This window comes from Gorilla gorilla, chromosome 9, assembly GCF_029281585.2.
Source record: "Gorilla gorilla gorilla isolate KB3781 chromosome 9, NHGRI_mGorGor1-v2.1_pri, whole genome shotgun sequence".
Lineage (NCBI taxonomy): Eukaryota > Metazoa > Chordata > Mammalia > Primates > Hominidae > Gorilla > Gorilla gorilla.
Genome location: NC_073233.2, coordinates 9,551,532 through 9,572,777, shown reverse-complemented (window position 1 = coordinate 9,572,777; position 21,246 = coordinate 9,551,532). Strand labels below are relative to the sequence as shown.

The following is a 21,246-nucleotide window of genomic DNA, read 5'->3' as shown; positions in this document are numbered from 1 at the left end:
TGCAGAGACTGGAAGGGGGCAACAGAGGCAGGAAGGGGGCTGCAGAGACTGGAAGGGGGCAACAGAGGCAGGAAGGGGGCTGCAGGCTCAGGAGCCAGGCAGAGGGAGCAGGTGGGAACAAGAGCATGGGCAGGGAGGCTTCCTGGAGACAGGGGCACCCTGGCAGCCCAGGTCAGCAGTGTCCTCTCTGCCCCAGCATGGGAGCAGCCCTGGCACTTTCTGATTAGAAGAACCCACTTCCCCAGAGAAAATTATCCTGCTTGGGGGTGACCGGAGCGCCTGGGCCAAGCAGCCTGTTTCCAGCTGAGTGGGTGGAGGTCGGGATGGTAGGAGGGAGGGGTCAGGGAAAGGGAGGGTGGCCCACGGCCCCCAGAGCTGGGGTCAGCATTCTCCTGCCCCATGGCAGGGCTGCGGTGGAGGAGGATGCCTACAGCCGCATGAAGCTGGTGCTGCAGTGGTACCTGTCTGGCTTCTACAAGAAGCCCAAGGTGAGCCCCTGCCAGCCAGGGAGGGTGGGGCTCCGGCCCAGGGGTCTGTCTGCTCAGCCCTCGTCCCTTGGCACTTTCCTGAGTCCCTGGGCCACCCCCTACCCCACATGGCTTAGAAGGATCCTGGTCACCCCCACAGAGGGCCCAGGTCCTTGGTGATGGGGGACAGGGCCCCACTTCCCACAGTTGGGGCCCTGGATGGCTCAGACCGGGTCCCCAAGGGTGGTCTCATCCCTCAAGGCCCCAAGCTGGACCCCTTCCCCACCCCCCAAGAAAACAGCCTCAGGCCGTATTACAGATGGTGCCAAAAGAAAGGAGCTTTAAGCCTTAAACGTCAAGGTACCTTTGGGATCTGTGGTTTTCATAAATTTTTAGCCATGGAAACCCCTTTTAGAACCCCAAACCCAGGACTCCAATGACAGCAGGGCTGCTCTCGTTGTAGTGAGCAAGAGGGCCCGCAGCTCCCCTGACCCCACCACAGAGCCCTGGGGTTCCATGGGAAGCAAGTTTGAAAACCACGACCCTGGTTCCACTTCTTTATTGTGCAGATGGGGAAACTGAGGCTCAGAGAGGAGAAAGGATGGCCCGAGTTGTACAGCAGGTTTGGGGTAGAGGCAGGACTTCTGACTGCCCGGTGCCTTCCGTGGCTTTCAGCAGGCTGTGTGCAGGTTACACCCAAGGTCCAAGGAGAGTGTGACAAGGTCAGGGTCTCGTGTCCCTTCTCCGAGCTAAGAAGTGGACAGGATTCCCCTGAGGCTGTCCCCCAAGAATGTAAACCACAGGCAAAGCACAGTCCCCACAAAGCAGAAGTGAGGTGTTGTTCCCAGATGCTAGCAGCAAACCAGGCCAGCAGGCAGCGGGTAGCCCACCCACGCTGCCCCTCCGTCCACAACCCTCACCTGCTCTGCAAGCGGCCCCCTTACCCACCTGGTTCCTCACACAAGTCTCTGTTGTCTGCAGGGAATCAAGAAGCCGTACAACCCCATCCTGGGGGAGACCTTCCGCTGCTGCTGGTTCCACCCGCAGACGGACAGCCGCACATTCTACATAGCAGAGCAGGCAAGAGCACCTCCGCTGCACCCGGCCTGGGCGCTGGGCTCTGTGGGGGCGATGATCTGTGGGGCGGGGCTCTGGGGGGCGATGCTCTGGGGCGGGGCTCTGTGGGGCGGGGCTTTGTGGGGGCGGAGCCCTGGCAGCAGGCAGGGGCAAGCGTGACCCCGAGGGCCGGCTTCCAGGGGACCCCACATCCTGCACACCGGAAGGGCTGTGGACCCAGCCGCTGCCAACAGGGATTCTTGCAGAAGGTGCAGACACCACCATGACTGTGACAGCAGACAGTGTCTCCCTAGGGAGAGGACAGTGTGTCCCATCTCCCGATGGGGCCTTCTGGGGCAACTCAGGGCCCGCAAGCCCCACAGCTGAGGCCTACCTGCCCTGGGCGTCGTAAGCGAGAGCCAGGAAGGCCCCTACCCGAATCCTAGGACCGGGGGAGGAGATGTGGCGTCAGGCACAGGGACAGGTTTTTGGGGGAAGCTGGGCTCTCGCTTCCTGGGATTACCTGTTTCCGGGGCTGTTTACAGAGCCGCCTCCCTGCACGCAGGTGTCCCACCACCCGCCCGTGTCTGCCTTCCACGTCAGCAACCGGAAGGACGGCTTCTGCATCAGTGGCAGCATCACAGCCAAGTCCAGGTTTTATGGTGAGGGGGTCACCCCGGGCGCTCCCTGGGGCCTCAGGGAAATGCGATGGTCGGGAGGGCTCCAGGAGCCAGTGGACGAAGATCTGGATGGGGGCCATGTGCCTGTCCCTCCCAATCCCTCCTAGTCAGAGACCATGTGGTGGTCAGGTGCTCATACCGGGCCATGAGGCAGAGCTGCCCGCAGCTCCCCGAGCTGAGAGTGGGCACCTTTTGTAGGGACGCTGTGGGGACTGAGAGAGGGCACCTACATGGAAAGGTGCGGACTGGGGCTGAGCAGCCCCAGAGCACTGCATGACTATTTGAATTGGCTAAAATGAAATGAAACTTAAGGTCAGGCGCGGTGGCTCACGCCTGTAATTCCAGCACTTTGGGAGGCCGAGGTGTGTGGATCACTTGAGATCAGGAGTTTGAGACCAGCCTGTCCAACATGGTGAAACCCCGTCTCTACTAAAAATACAAAAGTTAGCCGGGCATGGTGGCACGTGCCTGTAATCCCAGCTACTGGGAAGGCTGAGGCAGGGCAATCGCTTGAACCCGGGAGGTGGAGGTTGCAGTGAGCCAAGATGGTGCCACTGTACTCCAGCCTGGACGACAGGGTGAGACTCTGTCTCAAAAAAAAGAAAAAGAAATGAAACTGAAACTGCAGCCCCTCTATTGCCACATCAAACAGGCTCAGTGTTGGCCCCGGAGTGGGACAGGCAGGAGGGAAGCTCTGGTCTTCAGAGACAGCCCCATTGGACTGCACTGCTCTGGGGCCTGGCAGACTTGGGTGCTCAGAAAAGTGTCCGTTTACATTTCGTCCCATCCGTTGTACCTTTTTCATCAGTTTCATCCATGGGCAGGTGTGCGCCTGTTGCCTCTGTGTGCTCGGCTCTCTGCTGGGTGTGCGGAAGTCTGGGAGGGGGTCCCAGGTGCGACCCTCAGGTTCAGCCCACCTTTCCCAACTCTGTCCTCTCCTCACCAGCAGTACCTGTGACTCGTGGCCCCAAGCGAGGCGCACCCCCTCCACAGGGATGTTTAAAATCTGAGCAGGGCTCAGTTGAGTTTGAAAAAGTTTGCAGCCTCCACCCTGCGAATCTGCAGTTTTGCGACTGCAATAAACCACTAACAAGTCAAAGGTGAAATAACTTCTCAGCACAGATGTCCTATGCACACTGGACAAGGATTTTACAGAATCTGAGGCCCAGAGAGGTTAAGTGACTCACGCACAGTCACACCACTGGAAGTGCCAGGAGCGTGTTCAGCTGTTGGAAGGAGCTCAGACCCTGTGACTTAGGGGTGGCCTCAGATGTGAAGGGGCTGTCTGCACTCACTGGTCCTGCTGTCTCTTGTCTCTGCAGGGAACTCGCTGTCGGCGCTGCTGGACGGCAAAGCCACGCTCACCTTCCTGAACCGAGCCGAGGATTACACCCTTACCATGCCCTACGCCCACTGCAAAGGTGAGAGGCTCAGCCACCCACCCCGAGGGCAGAGCCAGGCTCTGTGAGAGCAGCTAGATGCTAAAACCCTTTGGTTATTTGCTTGAAGGTATCTTTACTTCGCCTTCATCTGCCCATGACTTTTTTTTTTTTTTTTTTTTTTGAGATGGAGTTTCGCTCTTGTTGCCCAGGCTGGAGTGCAATGGCGTGATCTTGGCTCCAAGTAGCTGGGATTACAGGTATGCGCCACCACACCTGACTAATTTTGTATTTTTAGTAGAGACAGGGTTTCACCATGTTGGTCAGGCTGGTCTTGAACTCCCGACCTCAGGTGATCCGCCCGCCTCGGCCTCCCAAAGTGCTGGGATTACAGGCATGAGCCACCGCGCCCAGCCTTGCCCATGACTTTTGAAGGTGGGTAATTCCATGTAGATGCTGTTTTACTGCCCTTTGAATATGTGCGTTTTGCTAGCCTTGTGGCTTCCATTGCTGTTGGGGATGATCAGCTGTCAGCCTATTTGTTACATAATCTGCTTTTCCCTGTAGCTGCTTTGAAGATATTTTCCTTGCCTTGGTGCCCTGTAGTCTTGCTACAGTGTTTCAAAGTTTGGATTTCTTTTTTATTTTTTCATTAACAGACTTTCTTTTTTACGGTAGTGTTGTGTTTACAGAAAAATTGAGCAGGAAGTACAGAGAGTTCCTGTGTGTCCCCTACACAGTTTCCCCTGTTATTAACATCTCACACGGGGGTGCTACATTTGGTATCATCGATGAGCCAATACTGATACATTGTTACTAACTGAGTACACAGTTCACCTTCCCTTTCACTCCTTGTGTTGCTCATTCTGTGGGTTTTGATAAATACAGAAGGACATGTATCTGCCATTACCACATCTCACAGAATAGTTGCACTACCCTAAAAATCCCTTATGATTAGACGTGACTAGATGGAGCCACATATTTCTCAGTCCCCCCAGGCCCTGGCTTTTTCCGGAATGTCATGTAGGTGGAATCATACGGTGTGGAGCGTTTTCAGATTGGCGTCTTTCACTTGGCAATAGGCACTTAAAGATTCCTCCACTAGGCATGGTGGCTCATGCCTATAAATCCCTGCACTTTGGGAGGTAGAGGTGGGGGAATCACTTGAGCCCAAGAGTTCAAGACCAGCCTGGGCAACATGGCGAAACCCTGTCTCTACAAAAAGTACCAAAAAATTAGCCAGGCATGGTGGTGCACCTGTGGTCCCAGGCTTGGGAGGTTGAAGTGGGAGAATAACCTGAGCCCAGGGGGCAGAGGCTTTGGGGAGCCATCGTGGCACCAGTGCATGCCAACCTGGGCTGGCGTGAGACCCCATCTCAAAAAAAAAAAAAATTTGCCGGGCTCAGTGGCTCACAACTGTAATCCCAGCATTTTGGGAGGTTGAGGCAAATGGATCACCTGAGGTCAGGAGTTTAAGACCAGCCTGACCAACACGGAGAATCTCCGTCTCTAATAAATATACAAAATTAGCCAGACATGGTGGTTGGTGCATGCCTGTAATCCCAGCTACTCAGGAGGCTGAGGCAGGAGAATCGCTTGAACCCGGGAGGTGAATGATGCAGTGAGCTGAGATCATGTCATTGCACTCCAGCCTGGGCAACAAGAGCGAAACTCCATCTCCAAAAAAAAAAAAATTCCTTCATGTCTTTTTATGGCTTGATAGCTCTGGATTTCTTTTTAATTTTTGCTGATTGAGGGTTTTTGTTTGTTTGAATTCTTTGAACCTGAGGTTTCATGGCTTTGATGAAGTCCAGAAAATTTTAGCCATTTTTTTTAAGTGCCTCACTCCTGATTTCTCCATTTTTCCTAGAACTCCAATGAGACAGAATTTAAACCGTCTCCTCCTTTGCTTTGTCTCTCTTAATGTTTCCATCATATCTCTTATCTCTTTGCATTCTAGATAACTTATTTAGATGTATCTTTAACTCTAATTAACTTGATGTGTAACTCATCCGCTGAGTTTTCCATTTTGATATATTGTTTCCCAAGAAGTTCTACTTGGTTTCATTTCAAACCTGCCTGGTTTTTTTGTTTGTTTGTTTTTATTTTTGTTTTGAGACGAAGTTGGGGTTTCACTCTTGTTGCCCAGGCTGGAGTGCAATGGCATGATCTCAGCTCACTGCAACCTCCACCACCTGGGTTCAAGCAATTCTCCTGCCTCAGCCTCCTGAGTAGCTGGGACTACAGGTGCACGCCACCACACCCAGCAATTTTTTTGTATTTTTAGTAGAGATGGGGTTTCACCATGTTGGCCAGGTTGGTCTCAAACTCCTGACCTCGGGTGATACGCCTGCCTCGGCCTCCCAAAGTGCTGGGATTACAGGTGTGAGCCACTGCCCTCGGCCTTGCCTGTTCTTTTTATACTCGTACATTGTTCCTTGGTCATGTTTCCAATCCTTTCTTATAGATCTTTGAGCATTGTAATAAACACAGTTGTTTTATCATCTCTGTCTGGTCATCCTGATGTTCTGTTTTGTTTGCTGCTGTGTCCCCACTGAGCATAGTGTTGCCCTTGAAGGTGCTCAATAATTATTCAAAGAACGGCTGTATTTAGTAAAACCTCGGGATTCTAATTTGCTAGTTTTGTGTTTGTTTGTTTTCATTTTGTTGGCTGAAATTGTTTTGTTGGCTTGCACATTTTCTTAGTAGGTTGTTTCTGGGACACAGAGGAAGTATAGATTTGAATCCCAAACTTACCCTACACATTCATGGAGAGTTCTGGGGTTTCTTTTTAACCCCTGGAGCGCAGGCCCAATACAAATGTTTCCTTGACTCTCCCTCTGGAATGAACGGCCTTTCTGTGACTGTTCCTTTTGTTGAGGGTGTAGCCATGTGAGAGTGCCTGCTTAGTGGAAATGTCTCGGAAAAAATCTCTCCTGGTTACTCTGACCCAAGGACCTGTCTACCACTTACCACGGCAACCTCAGAAACCAAGATCTCAGATCAACAAATGCCCCTCTTTCTCTTCCCCCTCTTTCCTCTCCTCCTCCTCCCACCTTCCCCCTCTTTCCTCTCCTCCTCCCACCTTCCCCCTCTTTCCTCTCCTCCCCCTCCCGTCTTCCCCCTCTTTCCTCTCCTCCTCCTCCCATCTTCCCCCTCTTTCCTCTCCTCCTCCTCCCATCTTCCCCCTCTTTCCTCTCCTCCTCCTCCCATCTTCCCCCTCTTTCCTCTCCTCCTCCTCCCACCTTCCCCCTCTTTCCTCTTCTCCTCCTCCCATCTTCCCCCTCTTTCCTCTCCTCCTCCTCCCATCTTCCCCCTCTTTCCTCTCCTCCTCCCACCTTCCCCCTCTTTCCTCTCCTCCTCCCACCTTCCCCCTCTTTCCTCTCCTCCCCCTCCCGTCTTCCCCCTCTTTCCTCTCCTCCTCCTCCCATCTTCCCCCTCTTTCCTCTCCTCCTCCTCCCATCTTCCCCCTCTTTCCTCTCCTCCCCCTCCCATCTTCCCCCTCTTTCCTCTCCTCCCCCTCCCGTCTTCCCCCTCTTTCCTCTCCTCCTCCTCCCATCTTCCCCCTCTTTCCTCTCCTCCTCCTCCCATCTTCCCCCTCTTTCCTCTCCTCCTCCTCCCACCTTCCCCCTCTTTCCTCTTCTCCTCCTCCCATCTTCCCCCTCTTTCCTCTTCTCCTCCTCCCATCTTCCCCCTCTTTCCTCTCCTCCTCCTCCCACCTTCCCCCTCTTTCCTCTTCTCCTCCTCCCATCTTCCCCCTCTTTCCTCTCCTCCTCCAGTCTTCCCCCTCTTTCCTCTCCTCCTCCCATCTTCCCCCTCTTTCCTCTCCTCCTCCAGTCTTCCCCCTCTTTCCTCTCCTCCTCCCATCTTCCCCCTCTTTCCTCTCCTCCTCCTCCCACCTTACCCCTCTTTCCTCTCCTCCTCCCACCTTCCCCCTCTTTCCTCTCCTCCTCCCACCTTCCCCCTCTTTCCTCTCCTCCTCCTCCCACATTCCCCCTCTTTCCTCTCCTCCTCCAGTCTTCCCCCTCTTTCCTCTCCTCCTCCCACCTTCCCCCTCTTTCCCCTCCTCCTCCAGTCTTCCCCCTCTTTCCTCTCCTCCTCCCACCTTCCCCCTCTTTCCTCTCCTCCTCCCACCTTCCCCCTCTTTCCTCTCCTCCTCCCACCTTCCCCCTCTTTCCTCTCCTCCTCCCACCTTCCCCCTCTTTCCTCTCCTCCTCCCACCTTCCCCCTCTTTCCTCTCCTCCTCCCATCTTACCCCTCTTTCCTCTCCTCCTCCCACCTTCCCCCTCTTTCCTCTCCTCCTCCTCCCGTCTTCCCCCTCTTTCCTCTTCTCCTCCTCCCACCTTCCCCCTCTTTCCTCTCCTCCCCCTCCCGTCTTCCCCCTCTTTCCTCTCCTCCCCCTCCTGTCTTCCCCCTCTTTCCTCTCCTCCTCCCTCCTTCCCCCTCTTTCCTCTCCTCCTCCTCCCATCTTCCCCCTCTTTCCTCTCCTCCTCCCATCTTCCCCCTCTTTCCTCTCCTCCTCCCATCTTCCCCCTCTTTCCTCTCCTCCTCCCATCTTCCCCCTCTTTCCTCTCCTCCCCCTCCCATCTTCCCCCTCTTTCCTCTCCCCCTCCTGTCTTCCCCCTCTTTCCTCTCCTCCTCCCACCTTCCCCCTCTTTCCTCTCCTCCTCCCACCTTCCCCCTCTTTCCTCTTCTCCTCCTCCCATCTTCCCCCTCTTTCCTCTCCTCCTCCCACCTTCCCCCTCTTTCCTCTCCTCCTCCCTCCTTCCCCCTCTTTCCTCTCCTCCTCCCAACTTCCCCCTCTTTCCTCTCCTCCTCCCATCTTCCCCCTCTTTCCTCTTCTCCTCCTCCCACCTTCCCCCTCTTTCCTCTCCTCCTCCTCCCATCTTCCCCCTCTTTCCTCTCCTCCTCCTCCCATCTTCCCCCTCTTTCCTCTCCTCTTCCCGTCTTCCCCCTCTTTCCTCTCCTCCTCCTCCCATCTTCCCCCTCTTTCCTCTCCTCCTCCCATCTTCCCCCTCTTTCCTCTCCTCCTCCCACCTTCCCCCTCTTTCCTCTCCTCCTCCCACCTTCCCCCTCTTTCCTCTTCTCCTCCTCCCTCCTTCCCCCTCTTTCCTCTCCTCCTCCCTCCTTCCCCCTCTTTCCTCTCCTCCTCCCACCTTCCCCCTCTTTCCTCTCCTCCTCCCACCTTCCCCCTCTTTCCTCTCCTCCTCCCATCTTCCCCCTCTTTCCTCTCCTCCTCCTCCCATCTTCCCCCTCTTTCCTCTCCTCCTCCCATCTTCTCCCTCTTTATTTTTTCTTGTGGGGGAATTCCCATCTTTTCTTGCATGCTCATTGACTCATCCATGCTTCATATATTTTTTCAACTTTTTATTATGGCAAAGTTCAAACATATATAAAAGTACAGCACATCCCATATACCCACAGCACAGCAAGGCACCCACCTTCATGCTCTCCCCTGAATTAATTGGAAGTAAATCCCAAATATCATGTCATGTCATTTGTGTATTTTATTTTATTTTATATCACTAAAGTTAAGGATTTCCCTTCTTTCTTTCTTTCTTTCTTTCTTTCTTTCTTTCTTTCTTTCTTTTTTTTTTTTTGACAGAGTCTTGCTGTGTTGCCCAGGCTAGAGTGCAATGGTGCAATCTCAGCTCACTGCACCCTCCGCCTCCTGAGTTCAAACGATTCTCCTGCCTCAGCCTCCCGAGTAGCTAGCATTACATGCGTGCGCCACCACACCTAGCTAATTTTTGTATTTTTAGTAGAGATAGGGTTTCACATGTTGGCCAGGCTGGTCACAAACTCCTGACCTCAGGTGATCAGCCTACCTCGGCCTCCCAAAGTGCTGGGATTACAGGCGTGAGCCCCCAGGCCAGGCCGGGATTTCCCTTCTTAACCATAGCCACAGTACTATCATCAGATGAAAAACAAACAAACAAACTCTTTGTTGTCATTGAGTCTACAGTCTGGTTCATATCCCCAGCTGCCACGTGCCTGTGTCTTGATCCCCCACACACGTGACAGCTGGCCGTTTGGCTGGGTCTCTGCATCAGGCCATGCTCCGTGCATGGATGCCCTATGTTTACGTCTCCTTGATGTCCCTCTCTCCTGTTTTTCCCTTGCAGTGTATTAGTCATTTCCTCCTAGTCCCCTCCAGCATGGATTTTCCTGGCTGCATTCCTCTGCCCTGGGGATTTCCTAAAAACCACCAATTGATTTGATCTCGAGATGCCTGATCATGCTCAGCACAGTTTTTTTCAACACGACGCTTAATGGGGGTTTTGTGTCTTTCCACAGCAGGGTGCACAGGGCCTGTTGTTCTTTGTGGACATTAGTGGACATTGATTCTCAATGCCTGGATCCATTCATGTATCAGGCATTGCTAGATGGTGACGTTCCATCCTCTTTCACTTAATCACCGGAAGGCTTCTCAAAAGAGAAACTTCCCCTTGTCTACTATGTGGTTACCCAGCAGGATGGGTTTGTTTTAGGATACATCCCAGGTTTTTTATATTTTCAAAATAATGATTTTTTTTCCCCTGCTGTCTTCCAAAGGTGACTGGCGAAGGTCATTATTGCCACGTATTATTTGATAGGAACGTGTTTGGTGATTTCAGAACCTTTCAGTTATTAACTTTATTGATATTGAAATTGCCCCATCTTTGGCCAATGGGGGCCATAGTTGGCTCAGGGGCCCCCTGCACACCCCAGTAGCTCTGCTGGCATTCTTCCTTCTGCCCTGACCATGTGTGCACCTAGGACATTTCCTACACTAGACCTCAAATCGACCCTTTCTCCCAGGAGCTCCAGGTTCCTTTCACTAGGAAATAATAGTTAGTGATCACAATCTGGAGGTCAGACCTGCTTTGCTTTTCTTTCTTTTCTTTTTTTTTTTTTTTTTTTTTTTTGAGACAGAGTCTCACTCTGTTGCCCAGGCTAGAGTGCAGTGGTGTGATCTTGGCTCACTACAACCTCCACCTCCTGGGCCTTCTTCCTCTCCGTGGAGCCTGGAGACCCCCCCCTCAGAGCTGCACAGAGATGCCGCTTTGTCTTTCTAGACTGCATTGCTTTCCATTGTGCTCATGGGCCAGGGTGCACTCACACAGCCCCCTCTGGAGGGATTTGGGGGTGTTTCAAGCCTTTGTTGCAACAAGTAGCTTGTTGTTTCTTTTCTTCATTTTAAGAGACATATTCTGCCACACATTTCTAAGTGGTTTTTAGAGTGCAAATGTTTGGGTTTTGATGGTGGTGGTGGTGGTGCTTCTTTAATTAGATTAACTCCTCCGTATGCCAGACATGGAAGAGTTGTTCTTTCCTTCATTAATTGAAAAAAACAAAACAAAAAAAGATGTATTAATTTTTTTAAACATACGGGATGCCATCATGGGTGCTGGTGCCCGCTGTGTTCTGGGTGCCATCCTGGGACGCAGCAGTGAGCGAGAAGGTGCCTGCCCTCAGGAGCCCGATGCCAGAGCGGGAACTGCAGAGTCAAGTGAAGCACGATGCATGTCTCACAGGGCTGGTGGCCTCCCAGGAGCCTGGAACAGGAGGCGACACCTGACATAAGCAAAGGCCCTGGCAAGGACAGAGCCCCCTTAGTGGGGGAGACGGCCCCTGAGGGACCAGGCGTGCCTCCCAGGCTCCGTGCCTCCCAGGCTCCACGCCTCCCAGGCTCCGCACCCCCACCAGCCTCTCCCTGTGGGGTTCTGCTCCCGGCGCCTCCTGTCCTTCTCACCCTCCCAGGGACTGACACAGGCCTCCCAGGGATCGGTGCTGCTGGGTCGGGACTCAGGGATCGGTGCTGCTGGGTCGGTACTCAGCAGGGCCTGGGGCTCAGCAGGGCTGGGGCCGCCTGGCCCCTGACACTGGCTGCATTTCAGGAATCCTGTATGGCACGATGACCCTGGAGCTGGGTGGGAAGGTCACCATCGAGTGTGCGAAGAACAACTTCCAGGCCCAGCTGGAATTCAAACTCAAGGTAGCGCTGGCTGCAGCCTGGGGGAGACGAGGCCAGGGAAGGAACGAAGCCTTGGGGATCCCCCTCACACTCTCCCCAGGCCCAAAGGAAGGTTCCCCAAGGCAGCGCACATAAGGGGAGCAGCTGTTGACATCCCGGAACACAGACAGGGCCCAGAGAACAGACGCTGCTGCCTGCAGCCACACAGCAGAGCCAGCCTAGGCCCTGTCTCTGTGGCAGGGACACTACATCCTTGAGCGGAGGTGTGGGGGTCCCGAAGGCCTCATTGGCGAGTGTTGGGTCCATCCCTCCTGGGCTCCCAGGCACCCCAAGAAAATAACTGTTCCGTGCCCCCATGAGGATGTGATTCTGGAGGCCCCAGCCCCCGCTCACTGGGCTCTGTTCTGGGTGTGGCCCCGCAGCCCTTCTTCGGGGGTAGCACCAGCATCAACCAGATCTCGGGAAAGATCACGTCGGGAGAGGAAGTCCTGGCGAGCCTCAGTGGCCACTGGGTAAGGGGCCGTCCCTCAGGGCAGGCACGGCCGGGCGGTCATCGCCAGGCCAGCCTCTGACCCCGCTGGCCATCTGGGGCAGGACAGGGACGTGTTTATCAAGGAGGAAGGGAGCGGAAGCAGCGCGCTTTTCTGGACCCCGAGCGGGGAGGTCCGCAGGCAGAGGCTGAGGCAGCACACGGTGCCGCTGGAGGAGCAGACGGAGCTGGAGTCCGAGAGGTGAGGCCTGTCAGCGCCCAGGGACCCTGCTGACCACAGCCTGACATGGCCAAGCAGGCAGGTCAGCAGGGCTACAGTGCTGTGAGCATGGCCCCAGGATGTCCCTGGCAGGGAGGGCAGGCCTGGTGCACCCCTGGTGGCAGATCACGTGTCCTGGAAAGGACAGATGGAGGGAGGGGGTGTGGCCTGGAGACGAGCCGGCTGCCCTGACCTCTCACTGCATCACTGCCGGCGAGTGACCAACAGGTGCACAGGGAGGTCCCTGCAGGCGGGAGATGGGAGCTCAGTGTTGGAAAAACCCATCTCATGGACAAAAGAAAAGCTCCCTTCAAAGTAGTGAGCTCCCTATCACTGGAGGCAATCACGCAGAGGTTGCTCTGTGCCTTCCTTCTGGTGCCAAGGGGCCCTGATTCCTAGCTGCCTAGGGGTCGGGCTGCCCGGGCCACTGGCTCAGGACGGGTCGCTGGCCCGCAGGCTCTGGCAGCACGTCACCAGGGCCATCAGCAAGGGCGACCAGCACAGGGCCACACAGGAGAAGTTTGCACTGGAGGAGGCACAGCGACGGTGGGCCCGTGGGCGGCAGGAGAGCCTCATGCCCTGGAAGCCGCAGCTGTTCCACCTGGACCCCATCACCCAGGAGTGGCACTACCGATACGAGGAGTGAGTGCCGGCAAAGCCCTGGGGGCCACAGGGTGGGGCTGGGCCTAGCAGACGGGCTGAGAAGGGCCCAGGGGCTCCTGGCTTCCCTCTCACCTTCAGCCTGTCCCCTGGAGGAGTCGGTGGGGGAGGGTCAGATAGTGACACCCCCCACCATCAGTCCTTACTGCAGGCCCTGCCCATGGGGTGTGGGCAGTGGTCATTCTCCTGGAGGTCTCTGGCCACTGTTGGGGGTGCTGAAGACTGGGCCAGGACAGCCCCCTCACCTGAGGGCCACTGCCTGTGCTGATGAACACCCTCTGGACCCTCCAGCCACAGCCCCTGGGACCCCCTGAAGGACATCGCCCAGTTTGAGCAAGACGGGATCCTGCGGACCTTGCAGCAGGAGGCCGTGGCCCGCCAGACCACCTTCCTGGGCAGCCCAGGGCCCAGGCACGAGGTTAGCACCCCACAGGCCCCACCCAGGGCTGGTCTTAGCTGCACGTGTGGCCACCACCACCCCTCGCTCCTCACCTCACTCCTCCCTTCCCCTCACTCCGTTAAGTCTTAGCCGTTTTCTCCCAGTGGAGCTGGGACACAAGCTTAGGCCCTCACGCCCTCGTCCCCCAGCCCCCTCGTCCCCTTTACCCTTTCCTTCTCTGCCAAGCATGGGACTCAGGAAACCGGGATTTGCAGGATGCTCAGTTCTAGGGGCACCTTGGCGTGTGGGACCCTGTGTCTACTGTCTCTGTCCACTGCCCCCAAAGTCTCCCTCTGCCAAGTTAGCAGCCACATTATCCCATTCCACTGATCAGGAAACAGAAGGTCAGGGCAGCCCAGGGCCCTTCCCAGGTAGGAGGAGAAGGAGCCAGCACTTGCACAGATCTTGTGTCTGGAAAGGGGAAGCAGGACAGCAGGGAGGCTCCAGGGAGGAACCTGAGGAAGCTGCCTTGGTTGTGTCTTGGTGCCATGCCTTAGGCGGCCACCAGGTGGCGCCAAACCCACACGCCCCCGTTCCAGGTGTGCTGAGCTGCACCGCACCAGCCGTTCACCTACTGCGTGCAGTGGGTGCAGAGCGCGGCCGGTGCTCCCCCGCAGCGGACAGGATGGGGGCGTGTTCCCCAGCTGATGCCGTCTGGGCCAGACTCAGATGAGAGGCCTTGCTTGCCTGATGGCCCTAACTTCCCCAGCAAGCTGGGGGCCGCGGTATCTCCTTGGCTGCATGTCCCATGCTCTGCCTGCCAAGGGACTACGGAAGAAGCCTCAGGAAGGCAGACAGATGCACCCCCTATGTCTGCAGCACAGTTTCCATCCCCCGGGGCTCAGGCCAGACTGCTAGCTCCTGCCTTCCCTTGGCCCCAGACCCTCGCCGTCCCACTCCTCAGCCTCTCCCCACCAACCTCCAGCAGATGTCCACCCCCAATGCCCTCTGCAGCCTCCCACCCTACAGCCCCTGCTGAGGTCAGTCAGCCTGGGCCCTGCCATGCCTCAAAAACCATCCCATGGAGTACCCTGTGGCCAAACCCACCTGCCCCACCTCTGACCCCACCTGTCCTGGCTCTAACCCCACCTGCCCCGTTGCTGACCACACCCAATGCAGAGCGTCCCTGGCACCTCTCTGGCCCCAAAGGCCTGTTGTTACGTGGTGGTCCCACAGCCAGGTTCTGCTTTTTCCCCATCCCTGAACATCATTTCCTGTCCTGGGTTCCTTGTGAGCTCAAGTAAGGGCTGAATGGATGAGCCCTGCCTGCACTCCTGGGGTTGTGAGCAGCCGGCTGAGTGTGGCGGTTCCCCCCTGGAGATGCCCCTTGACATGGGGAACCCTAGCCATCTGGGGTTCCTATGAACCTGCCAGCTCCCACAGTGGCCTCGGCTTTCATCTGTCCTCATGGCTCGGGTCAGAACCACCCTCGGCCCCCCATGCCATCATCTCTGCATCTATTGGATGCAACGCCATGGTGAGCACAGGGCAGGCGTGTCTGCACCACCTTGCAGGCCCTTGCTCACCGTGAGGGGTCAGTAGTTCTGTCTCACCCACGAGGAAACAGGCTCAAAGGGACCATGGCTACTCCAGGCCATGCCGGGGCTGAGGCAGACCCCTCCAGCCAGCTCCACAGCCCAGCAGCTGCCCTCCCTGCTGGCTGCCACCTCTAGCACTGTCCTGGCATGAGCATGCCACCATGTCCCTGGGGCCTGGGCAGGGGGCGTGGGTGGCTTTCAGCTGCAGCAGCTCCATTTCTCTGCAGAGGTCTGGCCCAGACCAGCGGCTTCGCAAGGCCAGTGACCAGCCCTCCGGCCACAGCCAGGCCACGGAGAGCAGTGGATCCACGCCTGAGTCCTGCCCAGAGCTCTCAGACGAGGAGCAGGATGGTGACTTTGTCCCCGGTGAGCCCCCTTGGTCCCAGCCCCAAGGCCTCTGTCTGGTGGGTGCCTCAGATGCTGACCTGGCTGGAGGGGAGGCCAGAGAAGCACCTGCCCAGATGTAGGGCAGCCTCCCAGCAAAAGCTCCTCTGCTGCCCTGAGGGGCCCCCCAGCAGGCTCTGCCCTCTCAGAGTCTGGGAGGCAGCCCAAGGGCCGACGGGGGGAATGGTGGGGGTGGGGAAGAAAGGGAGTGGGCCCAGGCCAGGGGCTCCCCAGCGGCGGGAGGGGCAGGTCCAGTGGCATCCTGCCCCAGCCCTCTGCTCCTTTCCTGTCACCAGGAGCTGTGTCTCCCCAACTTTGTCCCTGCCTCTGTAATGGATGGGCCTTGCCTTGGCCACTTCTGCCTCCCAGGCCTGTTAGTGGCTGGTCCAGCCTGGGGGTTCCCTCCAGAAACATCCTCAGCACCCCTCCCTCATCTCCGTGTCTTCAGCTTGGCCCTGCAGGTTTCCCATGAGGTGGGGCGGAGGCCCGAGCTGGATATGACCCTGTGAGCCACGTGCCAGCCCTACCAGACCCCCAGCTCATCCTCGCTTCTCCCCTCCCCTCCTGTGTCTCCCTCCGGGCCGTCCCAGGCGGTGAGAGCCCATGCCCTCGGTGCAGGAAGGAGGCGCGGCGGCTGCAGGCCCTGCACGAGGCCATCCTCTCCATCCGAGAGGCCCAGCAGGAGCTGCACAGGTGGGCCATGCTCAGGGTATCCGTCCGGACTCTGGGTCAGAGAGTGCGAGAGACCCGGTAGAGCTAGGGCGGGAGGTGGGGAGGCCAGAAGGCCGGGGCCGGGGTTGTCATCGGAGCTGGAACCCACAAGACCTGCAGGGTGATGAAAGGAAGACAACCGCCGAGGGCAGGAGAGAGGGTGTGGGAGTGGCAGGTGGTGCGGGATGATCAACCAGCCAAGTTGGCCATGCCTGGCAGATACTGAGCTGGAGATGTCCTGAAGCCTAGAGGAAGGTGCCAGCCCAGCATGGCCTGGGGTAGCCCCAGGAGAGACCTTGAGGTGTGCAGAGCGAGGTGGCAGCCTGGGCTCACTGTGGTGGCCCCGCACCTGCACACAGTGGCTTCTCAGGAATGGCTGGGGAAGGAGCAAATGGGAGTGGCCGAGAGCTGGCGGGTGCAGGCCACCAGGGCCACATGGCCCCTTCCTGTCAGCAGATCCCACCAATGAGGAGCAGAGCACAGGGTCCCTCTCAGGTCCAAAGCTCCTGGCTCTGAGCCAGGCTGAGGGTCTCACTGGCTGTGGGACCTTGGCTGTCACACCTCAGCCTCCCCTCTGTAAAGTGGGCTTGATAGCAGTACCCCAGGGTGCTCACTCTGTAAAGTAGGCTTGATAGCAGTACCCCAGGGTGCTCACTCTGTAAAGTGGGCTTGATAGCAGTACCCCAGGGTGAAATGCAGCCAGGGCACAGGCCCGGGCTCTGTGAGGCTCAAGAGCCCTGGGGAACTGTCATTGTCCCTGTGTAAGCATTTCCAGAAGGTGCTCCCTGGTGAGGCTGTGTGGGCAGAGAAGCAGGGAGGCCTGGCTCCCCAGAAGCAGGTCAGCTGTCAGGCAGGTGGCCAGGACTCAGCCAGAAGCTTCTGCAGCAAACTGGATACCGCCTCAGAGGCCAGGTCCCCCACGGCAAAGTACTCCAGCTCAGGGCCAGGGCCTCCACAGCAGAGTACTGCCGGCAAGGGGCTCGGACAGCAGCGTCTACTCCCTCGCGGTCCCGGAGGCTGGAGTCCAAGATCTCGGTGCCACAGGGCTGGTTTATCCCGAGACCTCTCTCCTGCCTGGCAGACTTCAGCTTCTCGCTGTGTCTGCGTCTTCATCTCTTCTTCATATAAGGACACCAGTCCCATGGGACCAGGGCCCACCCTAATGGTCTCCATTTAAATAAATACCTCTTTAAGGACCCCATCTCCGAATACAGTCTTATCTAAGGTGCAAGGGGTTAGGACTCCAACATATGAAGGTGGCAGAGGCATGACTCAGCCATAACCACAGGGGTGGGAGGGAGGATGTAAAAGGCGACTCCCCAATCCCTGACCCTCCTCTGCCCTGAATGTGCCCAGGGAATCCCAGTATAGCCATGGTGCTGTGGGGCCCTCCCACTAACAAGCTTTCCACCCCCACCCACTCTGATGCCCCTGGAGGGCCATCCCGTCTCCACCTCGGCCCTGTGTCCAGCACCTGGTCAAGCACCCAGGGCACCGTCCTGGCTTGTGGGAGGGGGACTTGCTGGCATTGGCACAGCCCCCACGATCTGTCGCCTGTCCTTGCAGGCACCTCTCGGCCATGCTGAGCTCCACGGCACGGACAGCACAGGCACCGACCCCAGGCCTCCTGCAGAGCCCCCGATCCTGGTTCCTGCTCTGCGTGTTCCTGGCATGTCAGCTGTTCATTAACCACATCCTCAAATAGGAGCCCTGGGGGCAGAGCTCCTGGCTAGCCCCGAGTCCTCCCTCCCAGGCACCCAGCACTTTAAGCCTGCTCCATGGAGGCAGAGAGGCCCGGCAAGCACAGCCACTGTGACGGGGAGTCCAGGCGCAGGAGGGACCCGGGGCCACAAGGGCGCTGCGGGCCCAGGTGTGCTGGGCCCCTCTCGGGGGCACTGGCCTCTCTGCAGGGCCTTCCGCCCAGCGCCGGCCTTAACGCTAAAGCCAAATGCAGCTTCTGCTGTGCGACGCACTCCTGGCCATCTTGCCGTGTCACCCCCTGTCCGGCCTCCACTTGCCATGGGGGATGGATGGATTTAGGGTGGGAGGGCCTGCGGGGGCCCTGGACAGTCACACCCCAGCAGCAGTGAGTGGGCAGGTTTGGAGGAGCAGCCAGGGAGCCCCGAGTGGCCCAGGAGTCCCCCCACACACGGATGCATAGGCCTGCCTTCCGGAGACCCTGTCCACATTGCCGGGACCACCCTGGTAGGGCCACTGGTGGGTGCCAGGGACAGGTTAGGGCCGCTCTGGGGAAGGCATTTTGGTTTTTTATTCCACGATGTGCTGTTTGGATGGGAGCCCCACAGAGGCAGGTCCTGGAACCACCCCACCCCCACACCTGGACGCTCGCTCTGGTGGGGGCACACGCAGGTGGAGGTGGTTGTGGGTGCAGGTGTGTGCTGGGGTGTGGGGGGCGCAGGGGTGTGGCTTAGCTGGCCCCGCACCCAGGCCGCGGAGGCTCAAGTTCTCCACTTTACTCAGACCAATGCACAGTCTTCCCATTTTACACTTTTTTAATAAACATAATTGCAATATTTTAGGTGGGCTGCGAGCTGCAGTCAGCCTTCACGTCTGGCCTCAGTCCCCATGTCAGTGCCGCTCTGCGTGTGCGTGTGCGTGTGCGTGTGCCTCTACACATATATATACATACAGAGCCTTAAACTACATCGTGGCGGTGCCGTCTGAGCTGTAGCGGATGGTTTTGTTTCCAGTTTTTGTACCCGTGTCCTTGTCTCCCTTCCTCCCCCATCTGGGGATGTGTCTGTGTTCCACACCTTGAAATAAACAGACACATATGTGTTCTCTTCTTGCGGGACTTCTGAAAATGAGAGGAGGGCTTCCCAGGAAGACTCAAGGCCAGCGTGGAGCTGTGTGCGGCTGGGTGGAGGGGCCCGGGAGGGAGGAGGGTGCAGAGTTCACAGGGAGCCGTGGGCAGCCTGCCCGCCCTGTGGAGCAAATGCTGGGAGGCTGGGGTCCCATCACCCAATGAGCCAGTGGGGGACACAGAGTGACACTGCCCACAGGCACTCCAGGCACCTCAGAGGCTGCTGGGGGGCATTGGCACAGCCGCTGAGGCCAATGCTGCCAGTTACTGCAGGGGACCCCCCCCAGCTGGACCACCTGGCCCGCTGCCCCTTGCTTCGGTTCCACTGTGGCCACCACCCCTGGTACTCAGACACCAAGGCCAGTGAGTGGGCCTGCTCAGGGTGCCCCTGAAGGAGGGGTGGGGGCACCTGACCACAGGCCTCAAGTGACAGCAGAGGGAGACTGCAGCCCACCCCTCACAGCAACCAGAGGACAAGGGTGATGAAAGGGAGGGCAGCCAGGCAGCACCCAGGAGAGGGGGACACGAGGGGCCTTGGGTCACCACCTCCCTCTGCACCTCCCCACCTCGACCCCCAAGGCCCCAGGAGAGGAGGGGCTGTGGCTGGGGTGGAGGGAGAGGCAGGGGGTCCTGCCCCCCAGCTCCTCTGAGGAGCCTCATGTCCGCCTCAGACAGCCAGGACTCCCAAGACCCCCCCAAACCACCTGGAGGATGGGGCGGGAGGCCCTGCCTGGCTCCAGTGCCCCTCTGTGGAGGCCACACACCATGGGACAAACATGAGCTCAGAGTGTGAGCCCTGGGGGTGACAGCCTTCTGCATCTTGATGGCGGGGCAGGCTGTTCCAGACACCCCGCCCGGGACCCCTATCTTGCCTCCTGCACCCCAGGCCCATGCGGAGCAAACGTGCTCAGCCAGGTGCCCTGCCCAGAGACAGTCTACCCAGGGGTCTGCCTCCCACCAGCTCCAGCTCACCACAGGGCAGGCCCTCCCCCTACACCCCAGCACCTTCACACATGCAGGGGCAAGACTGGAATCCCCTCCAGAATTCTCCCTCTATCTTACTAAGAACTGTTTATTTTTTAATTTATTTTTGAGACAAGGTCTCACTCTGCCACCCGGGCTGGAGTGCTGTAGTCTGATCGAAGCTCACTGCAGCCTCGACCTCTCAGGCTCAAGCAATCCTCCTGCCTCAGCCTCCAGAATAGCTGGGACTACAGACACACACCACCATGTCTAGCTCATTTTTTTTAGAGACAGGAGTCTGACTATGTTGCCCAGGCTCATAAACTCCTGGCCTCAAGCGGTCCTCCTGCCTTGGCCTCCCAAAGTGCTGGGATTACAGGTGTGAGCCATGGCTCCCAGCCTCTTGCTAAGAACGATTTTAAATCAACAAGGAAGAGAAAGCAACTATCCCAGAGGGAAAAAAAGACCCCAGTGTGTCCAGGGTGAGCATAATCCTGAGGGAATAATTGAGCTGATGCCCAAAAAGGTGCCTACACAGGTGTTCAGGGGGCACTTTACAACAGTCATCACCTGGCCTCCGTTTGCAACTTTGCAGGAGGTGGAAGGGAGAGCACCCGACCAGCATTTCAAATGTTCAACAAGATTCATTGTAGCCAGTGTCACTATTTGGAGAGCTCCAGATGTCACTCTTTGGAGCTCCTGGGGCAGGATTCATCAAATGAATATGCCACAGAGGCTGTCAAGGTTCAGGGGAAATCAGCTCGCCTGAAATCGAAAGCCCAGGCTGCACTGATTATATTGAAGAGGGCGCAGTGAGAGCTTCCAGCTCATCAGAAGAAAATCCTCCATGCCGCCAACCGTGTTGGGATCTCAGCTGCAGGGCTTTCTGCAGATGCCAGACTGTGACGGATTTCATGCACCAGGAGCGTGTGATTCCAGATGCGTGTTTGATGCTCTTCCTCTGTGTCCTGTTGTATCTCTAATTGGAAGCAAGACAGAAACCAGCATAACAGGCTGGCTGGAGACCTTATGGTGCTTGTTGCTGGCTGTGATGACAGGTGCCACCATATTTTCTTTTCTCTTTCTTTTTCTTTTTCTTTTTTTTTTTTTTTTTTTTGAGACAGAGTCTCACTCTGTTGCCCAGGCTAGAGTGCAGTAGCACAATCTCAGCTCACTGCAACCTCCACCTCCCAGATTCAAGCGGTTCTCATGCCTCAGCCTCCCGAGTAGCTGGGATTACAGGCACGCGCCACCATGCCCAGCTAATTTTTGCATTTTTAGTAGAGACGGGGTTTCACCATGTTGGCCAGGCTGTTCTTGAACTCCTGACCTCATGATCCACCAGCCTCGGCCTCCCAAAGTGCTGGGATTACAGGAGTGAGCCACTGGCACCCTGTCTTTTTTCAAGGGTAATTATTCTTCAAAATTACTTTGTCATA

General features: G+C 57.1%; 1 protein-coding gene across 2 annotated transcripts in view; it reads left to right on the top strand.

Moving 5' to 3' along the window:
• Window positions 1-18,829, top strand: part of OSBPL5 (oxysterol binding protein like 5) — an 81,776-nt gene extending 62,947 nt beyond the window's left edge. For both annotated transcript variants that reach the window (XM_055355193.2, XM_063710891.1), the window contains exons 11-22: window positions 407-488; window positions 1,449-1,547; window positions 2,089-2,185; window positions 3,526-3,624; window positions 11,463-11,560; window positions 11,962-12,051; window positions 12,134-12,270; window positions 12,745-12,930; window positions 13,240-13,366; window positions 15,153-15,291; window positions 15,900-16,002; window positions 17,587-18,829. In XM_055355193.2, coding sequence (XP_055211168.2) covers window positions 407-488; window positions 1,449-1,547; window positions 2,089-2,185; window positions 3,526-3,624; window positions 11,463-11,560; window positions 11,962-12,051; window positions 12,134-12,270; window positions 12,745-12,930; window positions 13,240-13,366; window positions 15,153-15,291; window positions 15,900-16,002; window positions 17,587-17,725 — 1,396 coding nt within the window. In that variant the 3' untranslated portion in view covers window positions 17,726-18,829. The remainder of the gene's footprint in view (window positions 1-406; window positions 489-1,448; window positions 1,548-2,088; window positions 2,186-3,525; window positions 3,625-11,462; window positions 11,561-11,961; window positions 12,052-12,133; window positions 12,271-12,744; window positions 12,931-13,239; window positions 13,367-15,152; window positions 15,292-15,899; window positions 16,003-17,586) is intronic.
• The last annotated feature ends 2,417 nt before the right edge of the window (window positions 18,830-21,246 follow it).